The sequence below is a fragment of the Saimiri boliviensis genome, chromosome 11, assembly GCF_048565385.1.
Source record: "Saimiri boliviensis isolate mSaiBol1 chromosome 11, mSaiBol1.pri, whole genome shotgun sequence".
Classification (NCBI taxonomy): Eukaryota; Metazoa; Chordata; class Mammalia; order Primates; family Cebidae; genus Saimiri; species Saimiri boliviensis.
The window spans coordinates 44,881,760-44,900,117 of record NC_133459.1 but is presented as its reverse complement, the minus strand read 5'-3'; the positions used below and the strand labels follow the sequence as shown (position 1 = coordinate 44,900,117).

General features: G+C 38.4%; 1 protein-coding gene across 6 annotated transcripts in view; it reads left to right on the top strand.

The window, feature by feature from the left end:
- PIK3R3 (phosphoinositide-3-kinase regulatory subunit 3) overlaps window positions 1–18,358 on the top strand; it is a 100,437-nt gene that overhangs the window by 40,199 nt on the left and 41,880 nt on the right. For 3 of the 6 annotated variants that reach the window (XM_074380748.1, XM_003936892.3, XM_010347398.3), the window contains 2 exons: window positions 13,650–13,758; window positions 16,447–16,545. In XM_074380748.1, the coding sequence (XP_074236849.1) occupies window positions 13,650–13,758; window positions 16,447–16,545 (208 nt within the window). Of the gene's footprint in view, window positions 1–5,912; window positions 5,973–11,426; window positions 11,450–13,649; window positions 13,759–16,446; window positions 16,546–18,358 lie in introns of those variants that run through there. The other 3 variants (XM_074380747.1, XM_074380746.1, XM_074380749.1) reach the window with 2 other exon arrangements.

The window sequence follows — 18,358 nt, the reverse complement described above, 5'->3', positions numbered from 1 at the left end:
CAGCAAAGATTTATATGACTGAAACATTTTTCTTAAACCGAGCATTTTTATGTCAAAGATACTTGTAGGCGATAACATTTACTATTTTGAAGGAATATATTAAGATTTTTTTTTTTTTTTTTTTTTTGAGACGGAGTTTCGCTCTTGTTACCCAGGCTGGAGTGCAATGGCGCGATCTCGGCTCACCGCAACCTCCGCCTCCTGGGCTCAGGCAATTCTCCTGCCTCAGCCTCCTGAGTAACTGGGATTACAGGCACGTGCCACCATGCCCAGCTAATTTTTTGTATCTTTAGTAGAGATGGGGTTTCACCATGTTGACCAGGATGGTCTCGATCTCTCGACCTCGTGATCCACCCGCCTCAGCCTCCCAAAGTGCTGGGATTACAGGCTTGAGCCACCGCGCCCGGCTATATTAAGATTTTTTGGGGAAGCAAATGTGAGAAGTTGAGAAAGAGAAGGAGATACTGAGGGACATTGCAGATCCCTTTACAGTATTTCTTTTCAGCTCGTTGATCAAAATGAGTAAATAAATATAGCTTAAATGAGTTAACTGCAAAACAGAAACATGAATTAGTAATAGTGTCTTTATTTCTTCCTTAATGAAACTTAAAGGCAAATTCTGATCTACTAGTTTATGATCTCTAGTTATACTAAACTACCAGTAACAGCTAATAAAGCTGTAAGTACTGGAGACTTTTTCCTAATACAGGAATAATGCTTTTATGGTTGCCACTTTTGGTTCTACCTATGTTACTTAGGGCTGGTTCAGGGAGGTAGAATATGATGTTTGAAATAGCTTATAGTAAAGAATGGGAGAGAGGTAAATTTAGGGTAAGATTTTTGGATTGTTTTGAGGATCCACTGATGGTTGGAGACCATTATTAGTGAAACAAATTGAAGATGATGTAACTTTTTCCTTTTTATTAGCCTAGAGAGAGAGCAGATAAAGTATGAAACTCAATTGAGCTATGGTCAGGGTTTTGCCAGACAGGTGTAGTTGGGAGGATAAAAGAGCAAAAGAGATGATAGTATTAGTTGAGAGAGAGAGTGACTACCAGTATGGAATAGAAATAAAGTATTAAGTTTGAGGAATTAGAGGTCTTACTGAGGTGAAAGAACAGTGGTAGTATTGAGTAAATTGGAGATTTCATTGAAGTGAAAGAACTGGGGTTATTGGAGTACGTGGTAAAGATGTAGAGAGAGAAGTCAAAGAGTACATTTGTGGGGTTAGGAATGTGGTTCTCATCCTAGTTTTGTGTCAGAATTACTAATGCCTTATTTAAAAAGAGAAAACAGGCTGGGTGCAGTGGCTCATGCTTGTAATCCCAGCACTTTGGGAGGCTGAGGCGAGTGGATCACCAGGTCAGGGGTTTGAGACCAGCCTGACAAATATGGTGAAACCCTGTCTCTACTAGTAGAAAAATTCGCTGGGCATGGTGGGGTGCACCTGTAATCCCAGCTACTCAGGAGGCTGAGGCAGGAGAATCGCTTGAACCTGAAAGGCGGAGGTTGCAGTGAGCTGAGATCACGCTATTGCACTCCAGCCTGGTGACAGAGTGAGACTCCATCTAAAAAAAAAAAAAAAAAACTTGGTTGCCCAGGTCTCATTCTGGGTCAACATCTGTAGGGAGTTGGGTTAAGGCATCTTCAAGTTATACAGCTAATTAAAAAATACTTTAAAATTTGCATATAGTAAGTTTTATACTCTTTGGGGTACAGTTCTTTGAGTTTTGACAAATGCATAGTGGTGCCCTTTATTCAGGATAGGGTAAATAGAAACAGGTGAGGAAATGTGGTAGGCCCTCCCTATTCGTGGATTCTTCATTCTCGGATTGAAATAACTAACAACCGTGGATCAGAAAGATGTGGTAGGCCCTCCCTATTCGTGGATTCTTCATTCTCGGATTGAAATAACTAACAACCGTGGATCAGAAAGATTCAGGGTGTGTGTGATAAAACCAATAAAAATAACAATACAACAACAAAAATAATACAAATAAAAATACAGTATAACAACTTTTTAGCATTTACATTGTATTAGATATTATAAGTAATCTAGGTGACTTAAAGTATATGGGATGATGTGCATAAGCTATATGCAAATACTTTGTCATTTTATAAAATGGGCTTGAGCATCCTTGGATTTGGTATATGAAGGGGTCCTGGAACCAATCCCATGAGGATACTGAGGGATGATTTTATATATTTGGTTTTGAATACTCTCTAGTTTGCTTGTTTCACTAAAGCTGGTGCCATAGAGTTCAGAAGAGTGGAGATTATTATAATCAATTAACATTTTCTTTATTGTTTCCTTAAGGCTAAATCTGGAGTTGACACATTTTTTTTCTATAAAGAGCCGTATGGTAAATACTTTAGGCTTTGCAGGCCACAGATGATCTCTTGCATATTCTTTGTGTGTGCGTGTGTGTGTGTGTGTGTGTGTGTGTGTGTGTGTGTGTGTGTGTATGTATAACCATTTAAAAATGTAAAAACTGGCTGGGCATGGTGGCTCATACCTGTAATCCCAGCACTTTGGGAGGCTGAGGAGGGTGGATCACCCAAAATCAGGAGTTCAAGACCGGCTTGGACAACTTGATGAAACGTTGTCTCTACTACAAATATAAAAATTAACTGGGCATGGTAGCACACGCCTGTAGTCCCAATTACTCTGGAGGCTGAGGCTTGAATTTGGGAGGCGGAGGTTGCAGTGAGCTGAGATTGTGCCGTCCAGCCTGGGTAACAGAGTGAGACTCCATCTCAAAAACAAAAACAGAAACAAAAACAATGTAAAAATGCTGGACACAGTGGTGCATGCCTATAGTTCCACCTACTCAGGAGGGTGAGGCGAGAAGATGACTTGAACCCAGGAGTTTGAGACCAACCTAGGCAACATAGTGAGACCCTGGTCTCAAAATTTAAAAAGTAAAAACCATTCTTTGCACCTTGGAAAACAGGCAGAAGGCCATGGTTTGCCAACCCCAGGCAGATCATCAGTATAACAATAAATCAGACTCTGATTTGTAGTATTTGTTGATTTCCAAAGTATAAATACTCCTACTGTGGCTGATTTCAGTCCATTAGTGGGACATACTGAATGCAGAATTTGAAAGAAATCTTCAGTAACACACAATATTTCCACTATGTAAATACAGTAGATGTTTCTTAAAAGCATAGTTAAGTACATTATTAAGTGATGAGTTTTGAGTGTGTTTAACTTTATTTTTAATATAATTTAATTGTGAACTTACATGATTTAATATTTAATAATGACTGTGTAGAATAGCGACTTGAAAATTCCTGAAAATAAAACAGTCAGCTCTCACTAGCCTGTACAAGTTGGAGTCAACATAGCATGAAACCTAAGGCTCAGAGAGGTGAGATAATTTGCCAAATCAAGTTTAAGTGGTGGAATCAGAATAAACTCTAGGTTTCTTTTGATTTTTATCTTAATCAAAGCAATACTGGTTTATAGTTTAAAAAGTCAAAAAGTACTGCAAGGTTTATAGTACAGAATCATCAGTTACCTGTCTTACCCTCGCTTCTGCCACTTCCTAGCCCCCAGGGGCAACACTTAACTCTTTCAGCCTTTTCTTCTGATATTTACCTCCCCATTTTTCATAATATGGTTATACTGCCATTTATAACTTTTCACTTTTTGATATTATTTATTCCTTCTAAGGAAGACAGTGATTTACTTATGCCATACACTCTTGCTTTCTATACATTTTCCAGTGTATTTATATCACAATTACAACTGTTTCTTAAGTTACCTTTCAGTATTCACACTATTATAATACTGTGTAGTGTTCACAGCTAAAGCATTAGTATATTATGATTACATTTCCTTTCTTTTTTGAGATGGAATCTCACTCTGTCGCCCAGGCTGGAGTGCCGTGGTGCGATCTCAGCTCACTGCAACCTCTGCCTCCTGGGTTCAAATGATTCACCTACCTCAGTCTCCTGAGTAGCTGGGACTACAGGCACATGCCACCGCACCCTGTTAATTTTTTATGTTTTTAGTAGAGATGGGCTTTCACCATACTGGCCAGGCTGGTCTCAAACTCCTGACCATGTGATTCGCCCGCTTCTGCCTCCCAAAGTGTTGAGATTACAGGCTTGAGTCACCACGCCTGGCCACGTTTCCTTTCTTTAAATGAATTTAAAGACAGAATTTTATGATTCTGTCAGAACCATAAAATTCATCACAGTATGGTTTAAACATCAGATAATTTACCGTTTCCATTCTTTTCTTAAACATTCCCTCTAAGCTGCCTTTCTTCTTCCTGTTTGAATTCTTTTGTTTTCAGCCGTCACCCTAGTACTGCATTCACCATTATGCTGGTCATTGCCATTGCTTCTCTCCTGTGTTGGCATCCATTTTCCTAAATTTTATGCAACCTGGTTTCCTAATTTTTCATTTTGGTGGAGCACAACATTCAGGTGCTTCCTAAGAAAGGATCCTGAGAGATAAGTTGTATGAGATCTTGTATATCTGAAAATATCAATTCCACCCTCATATGTAATTGATAATTTGGCAGGATATGTAATTCTATCTTGAAAAATCATTTTCCCTCAGATACGGAAGGTTTGTCTTCAGTGTTTCTAGTCTCCAGTGTTGCTGAGAAACCCAAAGACCTTCTTTAGTCCTTTGTGAGCTTTTATTTTCCCCTTGTGATAGATTTTAGGACCTTCTCTTTTCCCCCAGTGTTGTGAAATTCCACAGGGGTGTACCTTGATATGTATCTTTTTTTTTTTTTGAGATGGAGTCTCACTCTATCTCCCAGGCTGGAGTGTGGTGGTGCCATCTTGATTCACTGCAACCTCTGCCTCCTGGGTTCAAGTGCTTCTCCTGCCTTAGCCTCCTGAGTAGCTGGGAGCACTGGTGCATGCCACCATACCCAGCTAATTTTTGTATTTTTAGTAGAGACGGGTTTCACCATGGTGGCCAGGATGGTCTCGATCTCTTGACCTCGTGATCCACCCGCCTTGGCCTCCTAAGGTGCTAGGATTACAGGTGTGAGCCACTGCTGATGCAGATCTTTTTCATTCGTTGTGCGGCATACTCTGTGGGCATTTTCATTCTAGAAATATATGTCCTTCAGTTCTCAACATTTTTTCTTATTTATTTTAAATGTTTCTCTTTCTGCTTTATGGAACTTTTATTAGCTTGATGCTGGATCTTCTGAGTTGATCCTCTGATTCTCTTATCTTTTGCCTATTTTTTCATTACTTTCTCTTTTTGTTTCACTTCCTGGGAGATTTCAGCTTTACCTACCAGATTGTAAACTGGTAGGTAAAAATTTTCTAAAAAATTTTCTATCATAATTTTAATACATAAGGGCTCTTGTTCTTTGAATGTGACTTTATTATAGATCTTATTTGTCTTTCATAGATGCAGTCTTTCCTTTTACATATCTGAGATATTTTGCTATTTTTGTGTGTCTGTGAAGTTTTTTTCCCCCTGAATTCTCTGGTTACTCCCAAGTTTCTTTTTGTTGTTATTTTTGACTCCTTTAAAATAGTGGTTTTCCTCAAATGTCTGGTATTTTTTTAAAGTTGTGGTGAACATTCATAACATATAATTTATCATTTTAACCATTTTCTCGATTTCTTTTAAAATATTTATTTATTTATTTTAGAGGTGGGATCTTGTTCTTGTTGCCCAGGCTGGTCTCCAGCACTTGGGCGCAAGCAGTACTCCTGCCTTGACCTCCCAGAATGCGGAGATTATAGGTGTGAGCCACCATGCCCAGCTGTTTTTAACAATTTTAAGATGTATAAATTCTGTGGCATTAGGTATATTCATAGGGTTGTGCAACCATCAACACCATCTAACTCCAGAACTTTTTCATCTTCCCCAGCTGAAACCCTGTACCGGTTAGATACTAACTTCCATTCCATCTTCCCCTCAGCTCTTGGCCAACAGCATTCTGCTTTCTGTCTCTACGGATTTGACACTTTAGCAGCCTCATGTAAGAATAATCATAATACTTGTCTTTTTGTGACTGGCTTATTTTACTTAGCATAATATTTTCAGGGTTCATCCATGTTGAAGCTCCATGTGAATGGGCAGGAACTTGTTAACTGGGGGCCTTCACTGAAAAGTGATAAGATGATGAATACCTGCCAGATGTGGTAGCTCACACCTGTAATCCCAGCACTTTGGAGGCCAAGGCAGGAAGATCATTTGAGCCCAGGAGTTGAAGACCAACCGTGGCAATATACTGAGACCCCGTCTCTACCAAAAATTAAAAAAAAAAAAAAAAGATGATGAATATCTTTATCATTGGGTAACCTGAGAATATCTGTATTTTTAGACATTTTTTAGGATCCTGTCAGTTTCTATGGAGAAAAATCTACCAACTCCTGACTGGGGGTATACGCTTGACAGCTTGCTGTTTGGGTAACCAGAAGCGGCTAGGGGAATCTACTTGTTTGGTAGACATTTCCTTAGTTACGCTGTTTTCAGTATAGAGTTCACCCCTATTCTCAGCTGAGCTTGGTGTTCCCTGAGTCTAGAGTCTTTCTAATTATTTCTCTGGACTGGTGAGTTGACAGGCAACCTTTGTCTAGAGTGGAGGAGGGTAGTTGCCTGGTTGCTTGGGCAGGTGGGGAGAGCTAAGGAACTAACTGCTCTTTCTGTAGATTGTCAGCCTACTCTTCTGTTTTCGGCCTATTGACTCAGTCCTCCCTTCAGAGATGCACTGTGCTTCCAATTCCTGGCCTTTCCAAGGTACAGTGGTGTGAATCAGATTGCTTTTTAAATATTTTTTGAGACAGTCTCACTTCATTGCTTAGGCTGGAGTGCAATGGCATGATCTTGGCTCACTGTAACCTCTGCCTCCCAGGGTCAGCCCATACTCCTGCCTCAGCCTCCTAAGTAGCTGGGATTACAGCCCCCCACCACGCCCAGCTAATTTTTGTATTTTTAGTAGAGACAAGGTTTTACTATGTTGGCCAGGCTGGTCTCAAACTCCTGACCTCAGGTGATCCACCTGCCTCGACCTTCCAAAGTCTAGGGCAGGCGTCCCCAAACTATGGCCCGCGGGCTGCATGCAGCCCCCTGAGGCCATTTATACGGGCCCCCGCCGCACTTCAGGAAGGGGCACCTCTTTCATTGGTGGTCAGTGAGAGGAGCACAGTATGTGGCGGCCTTCCAACGGTCTGAGGGACAGTGAACTGGCCCCCTGTGCAAAAAGTTTGGGGACGCCTGGTCTAGGGATTACAGGCTGGAGTGCAGTGGCTATTCACGTGTGCAGTCATAGCACCCTGTGGCTTTGAACTTCGGGCCTCAAGCAGTCCTCCCACCTCAGCCTCCCAAGTGGCTGGGACTATAGGTGCACACCACTGTACCTGGCACAATTTTTGTTTTTGTTATTGAAACACATTAAAAAAATGTACACAATATACATACTTATTTACACAGTGTTCTCCTCTGCTGTTCCCTGGTCCCTGTTGTATCTACTATTAACAGTCTGTGTATTCTTCATATGTTTCTATGCATATATATCTATATGCACACATATACACACACTTACGTGTATATGTCTGTATGTTTGTTCACATATCTACATGTTAATTAAAACTGAATTGAAAATATCTTTCTGTATTGCTAATATTTAAAAACTTGTAATATAGGCCAGGTGTGAGTGGTTCATGCCTATAATCCCAGCACTTTGGGAGGCCAAGGCAGGAAGATTACTTGAGGCTAGGAGATTGAGACCAGTTTGGGCAACATAATGAGACTGTGTCTCTTAATTTTAAAAAAACCCAAACTTGTAATATATTTTCTAAAAATGGAAACAAATATTTTTCATTGTTTACTAAATAGAAATAAAGGTGCTCTATATTTTACAGATAGCCATTTCAGAAGGTATTTGCTCAGGTGTACTTATCACTCAGCAATGCAGTGCTCACCTAATGCAAGAACTACTTTGTCAAGGGGTTGAAAAGATGGCTAATGTACCCTAATCAGTTTTTCCCTCAAGATAGTCCTTTTGATCTACTTAAAAGCTAAATGATTTGGAATCGTTTTACCTTTATTTATAATATCACAATCTGAAAGAGACATACAGATAAAAATCTGCGTATCTTCATGCAATTAGGTTATTAGGAGATAAGTTTTTATTCACATTTGTCCAGTATATTCTACAATCCACCTGGGAAGGTGCAGAGCAACTCTCAGAGAAGGCAAAACATTTAGATTGAAGATTCAGTTTAGTTTGGTTAGAGCTATATTTGAGTGTACCCACAATTTTAGGAACAATGAATTATCATGAAATTTATCCTTTTGGATTATAAAGTCCATCTGTACAGAGACTATGTCTATCTAGTTCATTACTATGTTCACAGCTTCTGGAACATAGGAGGTGTTCAATACATATTTGCCTATGTATGTGTGGAGTGTGATGATAGATAGTAGGAATGTAGAAATAGGCCAATACTGCATTTAGTTCAGATCTTATGATTGTGTTCTTTTAGCAACTTCATGTAGGAACTGCATTTATAATAATTTCATTCTTCTTACGTTTCTGTAGTTGAGAACAGCAAGATACAAGGAGGCAGCCCTCTGTGATAGACGTGAAATGGTCATTATGTGTTGATGGTGGTAGAGCTATCTGTGAACTATCATTACCCATAAATAGCAGCTTCCTCAGGCAGTCTGGTCAACTTAACTCATCTCAACATAGTGCTCCTCCATTGAAGGGATGTAGACAAGTATCCATAACTTCTTTTGAAGGTGATTAGGGAGTAAGCCTAGTAAACTAAGCTTCTCAAATCTAGTCCTTAGTGATTTGACTGTATGACCAACATGACCCAACAAGGACTTGTTGGGTCATGTTGGTCATACAGTCAAATCACTAAGTTGGGTCATGTTGGTCATACAGTCAAATCACTAAGGACTAGATTTGAGAAGCTTAGTTTTTGACCTTAAAGTTTCCCCAGTTTACTCCTTTTGCTGCGTTTCCATTAAAATTGCTTTTACCCCATTCTGAATGAGTATTATAGTTAGGTGTTTCTATGTGTCATTTCCTCTTGATTTGTTCTTTTGAGTGCAGGGAACACTTTGTCTTTGTACCTTTGCATAGCTATAGTGCAGTGCTTTGTATAATACCTGTTTACACTGTTAATCCTTGTGTTAAGTGGGTAAGTAGAAGAATTTTAAATTTTGCTAAGTTATAGTTCCAACTATAGCTACTTTTATAAGTCACATAAAATCCCTTTCAAATAAGACAGGTATTTAGCTACTTTGAAAAAAAGTATGGATTATAGCACATCCTCCCCCATCTAGTAATTTCAGAAGTCTGATATTTAGTTATTTTAAAACAACTTTATTGAGATATAATTCATATACCATGCAATTCACCCACATTGTATAATTCAGTGGTTTTTAGTGTCTTCAGCAAGTTGTACGACCATCACCGTAGTCAAATATGAAATGTTTTCATTACCATGAAAGAAATCCTTTATACATTAGCAGTCACTCCCTATTTCCCCCTTGCTCCCCAGCCGTAGGTAACCATTAATCTACTTTCTCTTTCTATAGATTTGCCTATTCTGGGCAATGGGATTATATAATACGTGGCCTTTCATGACAGGCTTCTATCATTTAGCAGAATGTTTTCAGATTTATCTATGTTTTAACATATGTCAGTACCTCATTCCTTTTCTATTGCTGAATAATCTATTGTATGGATATGTACCTCATTTTATTTATCTGTCTGTTGATAGATGTTTGGTTCATTTTCCATTTTTTGGCCATTATAAATAATACTACCATGAACATTCATGTACAAGTTTCTGTGTAGATATGTTTCTTTTTTCTCGGGTATATGCTAGAGTGAAATTGCTGGACAACTCTGCATTAATCTTTTGAGGAATGGCCAGACTGTTTTCCAAGCAGCTGCATCATTTTACATTCCTACTAGCAGTCTATGAGCATTCCAATTTCTCCACATCCTTACCAACACTTGTTATTATCTTTCTTTTTAATTATAGTCATCCTAGTGGGTGTGAAGTGGTATTCACTGTGGTTTTGATTTGCATTTATCTGTTGGCTGTGTTCGGTATCTTTTCATGTGCTTGTTGGCGCTTGTCTTTTGGAGAATTATGTATTCAGATCCTTTGCCCATTTTTAATTGGGTCATTTGTCTTTTATTATTGAATTGAAAGATTTTTTTTTAAGAATTCTAGATACAAGTACAAAAATATATTTACAGATACATTGACAAATGTTTACAAAAATATATTTTATCAGTTCTACTTCCAAAAACATTCTCCCATTCTGTAGGTTGTCTCTTCACTTTCTTGATGATGTCCTTTAATGCACAAAAGTTTTTAATTTTGATACAGTTCATCTATTTTTTCTTGTTTGCTATTTTCGGGGTCATATTTAAGAGACCATTACCTAATCTAAGGTCACAAAGATTTAAGCCTATTTTTTCTTTTAAGAATTTTATAGTTTTAGTTCTTGATATTTTGGTCTTTGATCTATGTTTATTTAATTTTGGTGTGAGGCAGGGATCCAACTTCATTCTTTTTGCATGTGGATATCCACTTGTTTCAGAACAACTTGTTAAAAAGACTATTCTTTCCCTCATTGAATTATCTTGACACCCATGTTGAAAATCAGTTAACTAAAGGATGTTTCCCTCCCTCCCTCCCTCCCTCCCTCCCTCCCTCCCTCCCTCCCTCCTTCCTTCCTTCCTTTCTTCCTTCTCCTTACTTTACTTTCTTTTTTTCTTTCTTTTCTTTCTTTCATTTTTGAGACAGGGTCTCACTTTGTCTCCCAGGCTGGAGTGCAGTGGTACAATCTCAGCTCATTGCAACCTCTGCCTCTTGGCTTCAAGTGATTCTCCTGCCTCAGGTTCCTGAGTAGCTGGGCTTACAGGTGTGCACCATCATGCCCAGCTAATATTTGTATTTTTAGTAGAGACAGCATTTCACCATGTTGTCCAGGCTGGTCTCGAACTCCTGACCTCAGTTAATCTGCCTGCCTCCACCTCTCAAAGTGCTGGGATTACAGGTGTGAGCCACTGCACCTGGCCAATTAAGGGACTTCTGTTTTGGGGAAAATATTCAACATTGTTCTCCTTTCCCCCAGATTGCTTACAATTTTTTGGTTAAATTAAGAAAAAAACAATCTCAAAAAAGATACAAGTACAGTTCAAAGAACATAATTTTTTTGAACCATTTGTAAGTTGTCAACATGATGCCATTTTTGTGTATTTTCCACAAACGAATATTTTCCCACAGAAGCACAATATAACCATTAAAATCAGAAAACTAACATTGCTCTATTTCTACCATGTCATCCTCAGATCCCATTCAAGTTTTGCCCATTGTCCCAGTGTTGTGCTGAATAGCAAAAAGGGTCCAGTCCAGAATTACACATTGCATTTTCTCAGTCTTTCCTTGACCCTCACGACCTGTACATTGTTGATTACAGGTCAGTTATTTTGTAGAATGTCCCTCAATCATGGTTTGTCTGATGCTTCCTTATGATTAGATTCAGCTTATGCATATTTGGCAGGAATGTCACAGAAGTGATGTTATGTCCTTTTCAGTGCATTGTATTAGGGCCCAGAGTTTCACCATTATTTGTAATATTAACCTTGATTGCTTGATTAAGTTGGTATTTGCCAGATTTTTCCACTATTATTGTTTTTTCTTTTGCAGTTAGCATCTTGTGGGACAGTACATTGAGATAATACTAATTTCGGTCTTAATCGACCTTTGTTTCTTTCATTTATTTATTTATATCTACATGGACACATATATTCCTATTTTGCTTAATGAGTTATGTTTCTTTTTTCTTTTCTTTTTTTTTTTTTTGAGACGGAGTTTCGCTCTTGTTACCCAGGCTGGAGTGCAATGGCGCGGTCTCGGCTCACCACAACCTCCGCCTCCTGAGTTCAGGCAATTCTCATGCATCAGCCTCCTGAGTAGCTGGGATTACAGGCACGCACCACCATGCCCAGCTAATTTTTTTGATTTTTAGTAGAGACGGGGTTTCACCATGTTGACCAGGATGGTCTCGATCTCTTGACCTTGTGATCCACCCACCTCTGCCTCCCAAAGTGCTGGGATTACAGGCGTGAGCCACCACGCCTGGCCAATGAGTTATATTTCTTTACTGTTTTCATTTGTGTTGATATGCCAGCTGTTCCAGATTTGGTTAGTGAGAGCCCCTTCAAGCTCACCATTTTGTTCTTTTAACATAGCCTCTCTTATTCTTTGAGCACTTCCTTTTTGGCACAAGATGATGTTCTAGGCTTATTTGATACTTGTGCTATTCTGTTCCTTGAATCAGCCATTTCTTCAAAGAGCCCTGTTTCCTTTTAGTAGAGAATGGTATTAGAAAGCAAGGTCTAGGTGCTCAGTGTACATATTGGGGTATTGTCCCCAGGACCTCTCAGGGCAACAGTCCCCAGCCTTTCTGGCACCAGGGACCGGTTTCATTGCTGGGGTGGGGTTGGGGTAGGAGTATTGGTTTCAGGATGAAACTGTACCACCTCAGATCATCAGGCATTAGTTAGATTTTCATAAGGAGTGCACAACCACGATCCCTTGCGTGTGCAATTCACAATAGGGTTTGTGCTTCTGTGAGAATCTAATGCTGAATGAAGCTCAGGCAGTAATGCTTGCCTACTGCTCCCCTCCTGCTGTGTGGCCGTTTTCCTAACAGGCCATGGACCAGTACCAGTCTGCAGCCTGGGAGTTAGGGATCTCTGTTTCAGGGGACAGAGCTAGGGAATATATGTATTCTGTGTACAGGCATTTACATATTTATGTTTATATACATTGAAATTCATGAGTTGCTATCAGTAGCTGTAATTCTCATTCAAAACAAGAGGGTTCATTCTATTACTGTTAAGCAAATGATTAATAACATACCCATCACTTCATAGAGTTACCCACTTTTTTTTTTGTATTAAGAGTACCTAAAGTCTACTCACTTGGCAAATTACCAGTATATAATACAATATTGTTAACTATAGTCTTTATGTTGTACATTGGTCACTTAGTGGCTTTTGGATTGAGTTGTTTTGAAAGGGGCTGCATGTTGTCTTTTGAGAGATGATGAAGTTTTACAGACTTAAAAGTCGATGTTTCAGAAGAAAGGGAAAACCAAGTATCTTTTTTTTTTTTTTTTTTTTTTTTTGAGACGGAGTTTCGCTCTTGTTACCCAGGCTGGAGTGCAATGGCGCGATCTCGGCTCACCGCAACCTCCGCCTCCTGGGTTCAGGAAATTCTCCTGCCTCAGCCTCCTGAGTAGCTGGGATTACAGGCCCGTGCCACCATACCCAGCTAATTTTTTGTATTTTTAGTAGAGACGGGGTTTCACCATGTTGACCAGGATGGTCTCGATCTCTCGACCTCGTGATCCACCCGCCTCGGCCTCCCAAAGTGCTGGGATTACAGGCTTGAGCCACCGCGCCTGGATGGAAAACCAAATATCTTGAAATTTTCACTTTTTAGGCAATCAGAAGGATTCCTTCTATGGCTAATATTTAACATAAAATAATACTTAACTTGATTGATAATTATTAGAATCTTAACATAACTTGGTTAGTGTGCTGCTCCTAACTGAGGAAATTAGAAAACAGTAATTTACATCTACAGAATAATATTCATTTCTCTTCTAGCTCTTCCACCAAAGCCACCTAAGCCAATGACTTCAGCAGTTACAAATGGAATGAAGGACTGTTCTGTTTCTCTTCAGGATGCAGAATGGTACTGGGGGGATATTTCAAGGTAACTAGAATGCTACTGTAATTGAATGCAGTTTTTTAAAAAGTCATTTGTGATAATTAGTAGTTAAAGTAAATAATTTTAGGCTGTGCATGGTGTCTCACACCTATAAACCCAGCAACTCAGGAGGCTGAGGCTGAAGAATCGCTTGATACCAGAGTTCGAGGTTGTAGAGAGCACTCTGTTGCACTCCAGATTGGGCAACAGTGAGACCCCTAACTCTCAAAAAAAAGAAAAAGAAAGAAAGTAGAGCATTGTAATGCACTACTAATTGTCAATTAAAGATTACAATTTGAAAAATTTTGTGTGGGAGCATTTCGTAAGTGTCTTAATACTTTGCTTCCCATGAAAAAGTGACAAGAAAATCTTTATTTATTTATTTTGAGACCAAGTCTCACTCTGTCACCCATGCTGGAGTGCAGTGGCGCGATCTTGGCTCTCTGTAACCTCTGCCTCTTGGGTTCAAGCAATTCTCTTGCCTCAGCCTCCTGAGTAGCTGGGATTACAGTCATGTACCACCACATCCGGCTAATTTTTGTATTTTTAGTAGAGCTGGGGTTTCACCATGTTGGCCAGGCTGGTCAAACTCCTGACCTCAGGTGATCCACCTGCCTTGGCCTCCCAGAGTGCTGGGATTACGGGTGTGAGCCACCGTGCCCGGCTGAAAATTTTAAATTATGGGTGTGATGATTACTTCTAATACTGTATTGAGGATGGATTTCTGAACAAGTGACACCTAGACATTTAGGGTAGTTACATGTGTTTTAAAATTAACAATATTTGTGGGTACTTATATTTCTGTACCTTTCTTTCTCTAAGCAAGTGATACCAAAGTCTTTGCATGCACAAAAATTAATTGAGGTGGAGCCCAGGAATCTGCATTTAACAGCTTTTCTAGGTGAATTTAATGCAATCTCTTTACAAACCCCAGTTTGATAAACAGGACTCTAAGACAAATTTGTTTCTGGGTAAACTGTGGTTTTAGATCATTTTGAATCTAAAGAGGGAATTATTTACATTTAATTAGAATATTATATTTTCTTATTAATTTCTTTTCTTGTTAAACTTTGCTTTTATGGGTCTCACATGTACTTTCTTTTTAAAGCTCTATCCATTTCTGTCAAATCAGCTTCAAGGTTGATGCTGTATTCCTCAATACACTTATCTATTCCTTTCTCTTCTGTGTTCTCTTCCTCTACCAAAATGGTATTTGTTTAATTTTTTTACCCTTACTATTTTAACTATTTTAAGTGTACATTTTCATTGTTGTGAAACCATTATCACCATCAATCTTCAGAATGTTTTCATTTTTCCTAACTGAAATTCTGTACCCATTAAACAATAACCTCTTCTCCCCTTCTTCAGCTCATGGCGACCATCATTCTGCTTTCTGTCTTATGAATTCAACTATTGTAGGTACCATGTATAAGTTGAATCATATAATAATTGTCCTTTTGTGACTGGCTTATTTCACTTTTTTCATACATCTTCAAGGTTCATTCATGTTGTAGCATGTGTCAGAATTTTATTCCTTTTAAGGCTGAGTAATACCTTATTATATGTATATGCTATATATTTTTTTATCCATTCATCTGGACATTTGGATTGTTTCTAGCTTATGGCTCTTGTAAATAATGCTGCAATTAATATTGGTGCACAAATATTTGAGTCCCTGAGTTCCTGGGTATATACTGGGTATATATCCAGTAGTGGAATGGAATTGCCAAGTCATATGGTAATTCTGTGTTTAATTTTTTTGAAGAAGACTTAATACATTTAATTTAATTTTTTTTGTTTCTTTTGAGACAGAGTCTCGTTCAGTCACCCAGGCTGGAGTGCAGTGGTGCAATCTGTGCCTTCCTGGTTCTAGCGATTCTCCTGTCTGAGCCTCCCAAGTAGTTGGGATTACAGGCGCTTGCCCCACCACCATGTCTGGCTAATTTTGTATTTTTAGTAGAGACAGGGTTTCATCATGTTGGCCAGGTTGGTCTCAAACTCCTGACCTCAAGTGACCTGTCTGCTTCAGCCTCCCAAAGTGCTGGGATTATAGGCATGAGCCACTGCACCTGGCCATTTTACTTTAAAATTGATTAGAATATTTCTATTTTAATATTATACAATAAAATAGTCTGTTATTTTTTATTTTAAGATCATGTGGTTCTGCTGTGATTCAAGAGTCTTTTATGCTCTGCCATATCCTTAAGTGTTCTAGTGTTGTGCCTTAAGGTCCTAAACCAACTCTACAGAAGGAATTTGTTATTAGTAAAATTCAAACTAGGAGAATATCCTATTGAAAGGTTATGAACTTAGTGAATTTTCCCCCTTCTGTTCAGAAACAGCTGTCACTGTTGCTTAAATATAACCTTCATTCTAAACAGCTGCTGTTTTTTCCTGAAACTTTACAAGTTCAGACCTACGTAAGGAAGCCCTAAAGGTTTAATGGAAACAGAATCTCTTGCACACATTTGAAATTTGGAAGAGTTTAAAAATCAAATAGCCCTTTTTTAGATTGCATAACACCAAAAATCAAAACAGAAAGAGCATATTTAGGGAGAAGAACTAAATGACCTCTAAAGGCCTCCATTATTCTATAACCTTAGGCACACCTACTACCCAAGCAGCTTTAGTAGTAACATGTAAAGACAACCAATGTTGACATTTTTTCATTTTTTCTGTAATTCTGTTCTTCAGGGAGGAGGTAAATGACAAATTGCGGGATATGCCAGATGGAACCTTCTTGGTCCGAGATGCCTCAACAAAAATGCAGGGAGATTATACTTTGACTTTGCGGTAAGTAGTTTTCAGTCTTTTGGGTAGTGCTCTACTAATGTTATTTTAGTTCTGGGTATACAGATATTCTGGTATTTAAATCTTTATATAATTTTCATATTTTGATTTATGTACATAATTAAATGTACATAAATATATAGTTTGGCTAATTATTTTTTCTGTATATTAAGTATTTAAATAAGTATTTAAACATTTTGTATAAAAATGGTAACTTAAAAAAATGTAGAAATAAAATGAAAACGCTAAAATCCCAAAATGTAAGGGAGTAAGAAGCATACGGTTGACCTTATAAAGGAAGTAGAAGTCATGGGCATAATCTAAGAGTAAAAATGAATCTGTCCTTCAAATAACCCTATTATCTTCCTTAATGCAGACTTTAGAAAGCAGAAGTCAACATAATTTTGGTTAATGAGGATATGTTGAAGATAAAGTAGTTCTCAGCCTGTGTCATGCTTTTCACATGGGCATGTTAGAGTCTTTTAAGTGTTGGATGTATGAATTTTTATATTTACATGTTTTTTAAAGGTTAAGAAAACTGCATGAGAAATTTCTATATTCAATTTTAATAATTAAAATAGCCCAATTGCAATAAAGCCTTACGATTTTTTTAAAAAAGGAACTATTTAACAAGAAGAAAATAACAGTAACAATAACAATGACTAACTTTCTTGTACTAAGCCCTTTACATGCAACGTATCATTTGTTCCTCACAACAACCTTATGAGGTAGGTATTGGTTACTACTCCTGTTTTATAGATGAGGTAACTAAGGGTTAACATGGTTAAGAAACTTGCCTAAAGTCACGTAGTTAGAAAGTGGTAGTGGAAGAGTTCAGATCCAGATTCATCTGGCTCTTTGCTGCCTTTCCAGCTTAATATCTTTAGGAAAAATAATGCAATATTTTATGATAATATGGCATAAATTTGGAGGCACTATTTTAGTTTCTGGTAAAGAGCTAAAAAATGAATACCTTTGCACTTGAATTGTGCTGACTAATCAGTATTCTACAATAATTCATTGAACACAGTTTTTCCTCTACTCCAGTCAGGCTTCTGTCTCCACCACTCCACGGATACTGCTAAACCGGTGGCCACTTATTTCTTCTTACCTTACTTGACCTCTTAGCAGTATTAGTCATAGACACTTCTTCCTAAAAGCAGTTTATTGTTTTGGCTGTTAAGACATCATACTTTCCTGATTTTCTTCTTAACTTTAAGTTATTTTGCTCAATATCTAAATGTTAAGTGTTCCAGGGCCTCCTTTTCTTCTCTGTATTCATTCTCTTAAGGTGAACTTGTCCTGTTCCATGGCCTTAATATATCTGATGATTAATTTTAGGTGTCAGTTTGGCTGGATTAAGGAATACCTAGAGAACTGGTAAAGCATTATTTTGGATGTGTCTATGAGGGTGTTTCCAGAGCAGATTGCGGCTCAGGGAGTTAGAAAAGACAACACTTTATTTGGTTAGTTGGCTGAAACATGGATGAAAAGATGGCCTACTGTGTGCCAGCTGGAGGTATCTGATCTATCTTGATTAACATAGAGGAAGATTCTCCTCCCTAAGCCTAGAACTTAGGGAGGAGACTCGGTTGCTAGAGTGGCTTTGTCACTTAAAGTTTATTCACACTGGGTGGGTCCAGACCACATACTTTTCAGCAGTACTTTGAGAAACAGATTTGTGAGGAGAACCCCATCATCCCCGAACGCCATGATTGCTCTTCTCTTTAGGCCATACCTTAAAATGGGAACTGCAGTCAGTCAACTGAAAAATTTAAATGCAGTGAAATAACTGGATCCCAGGGTAGCAGCGGCC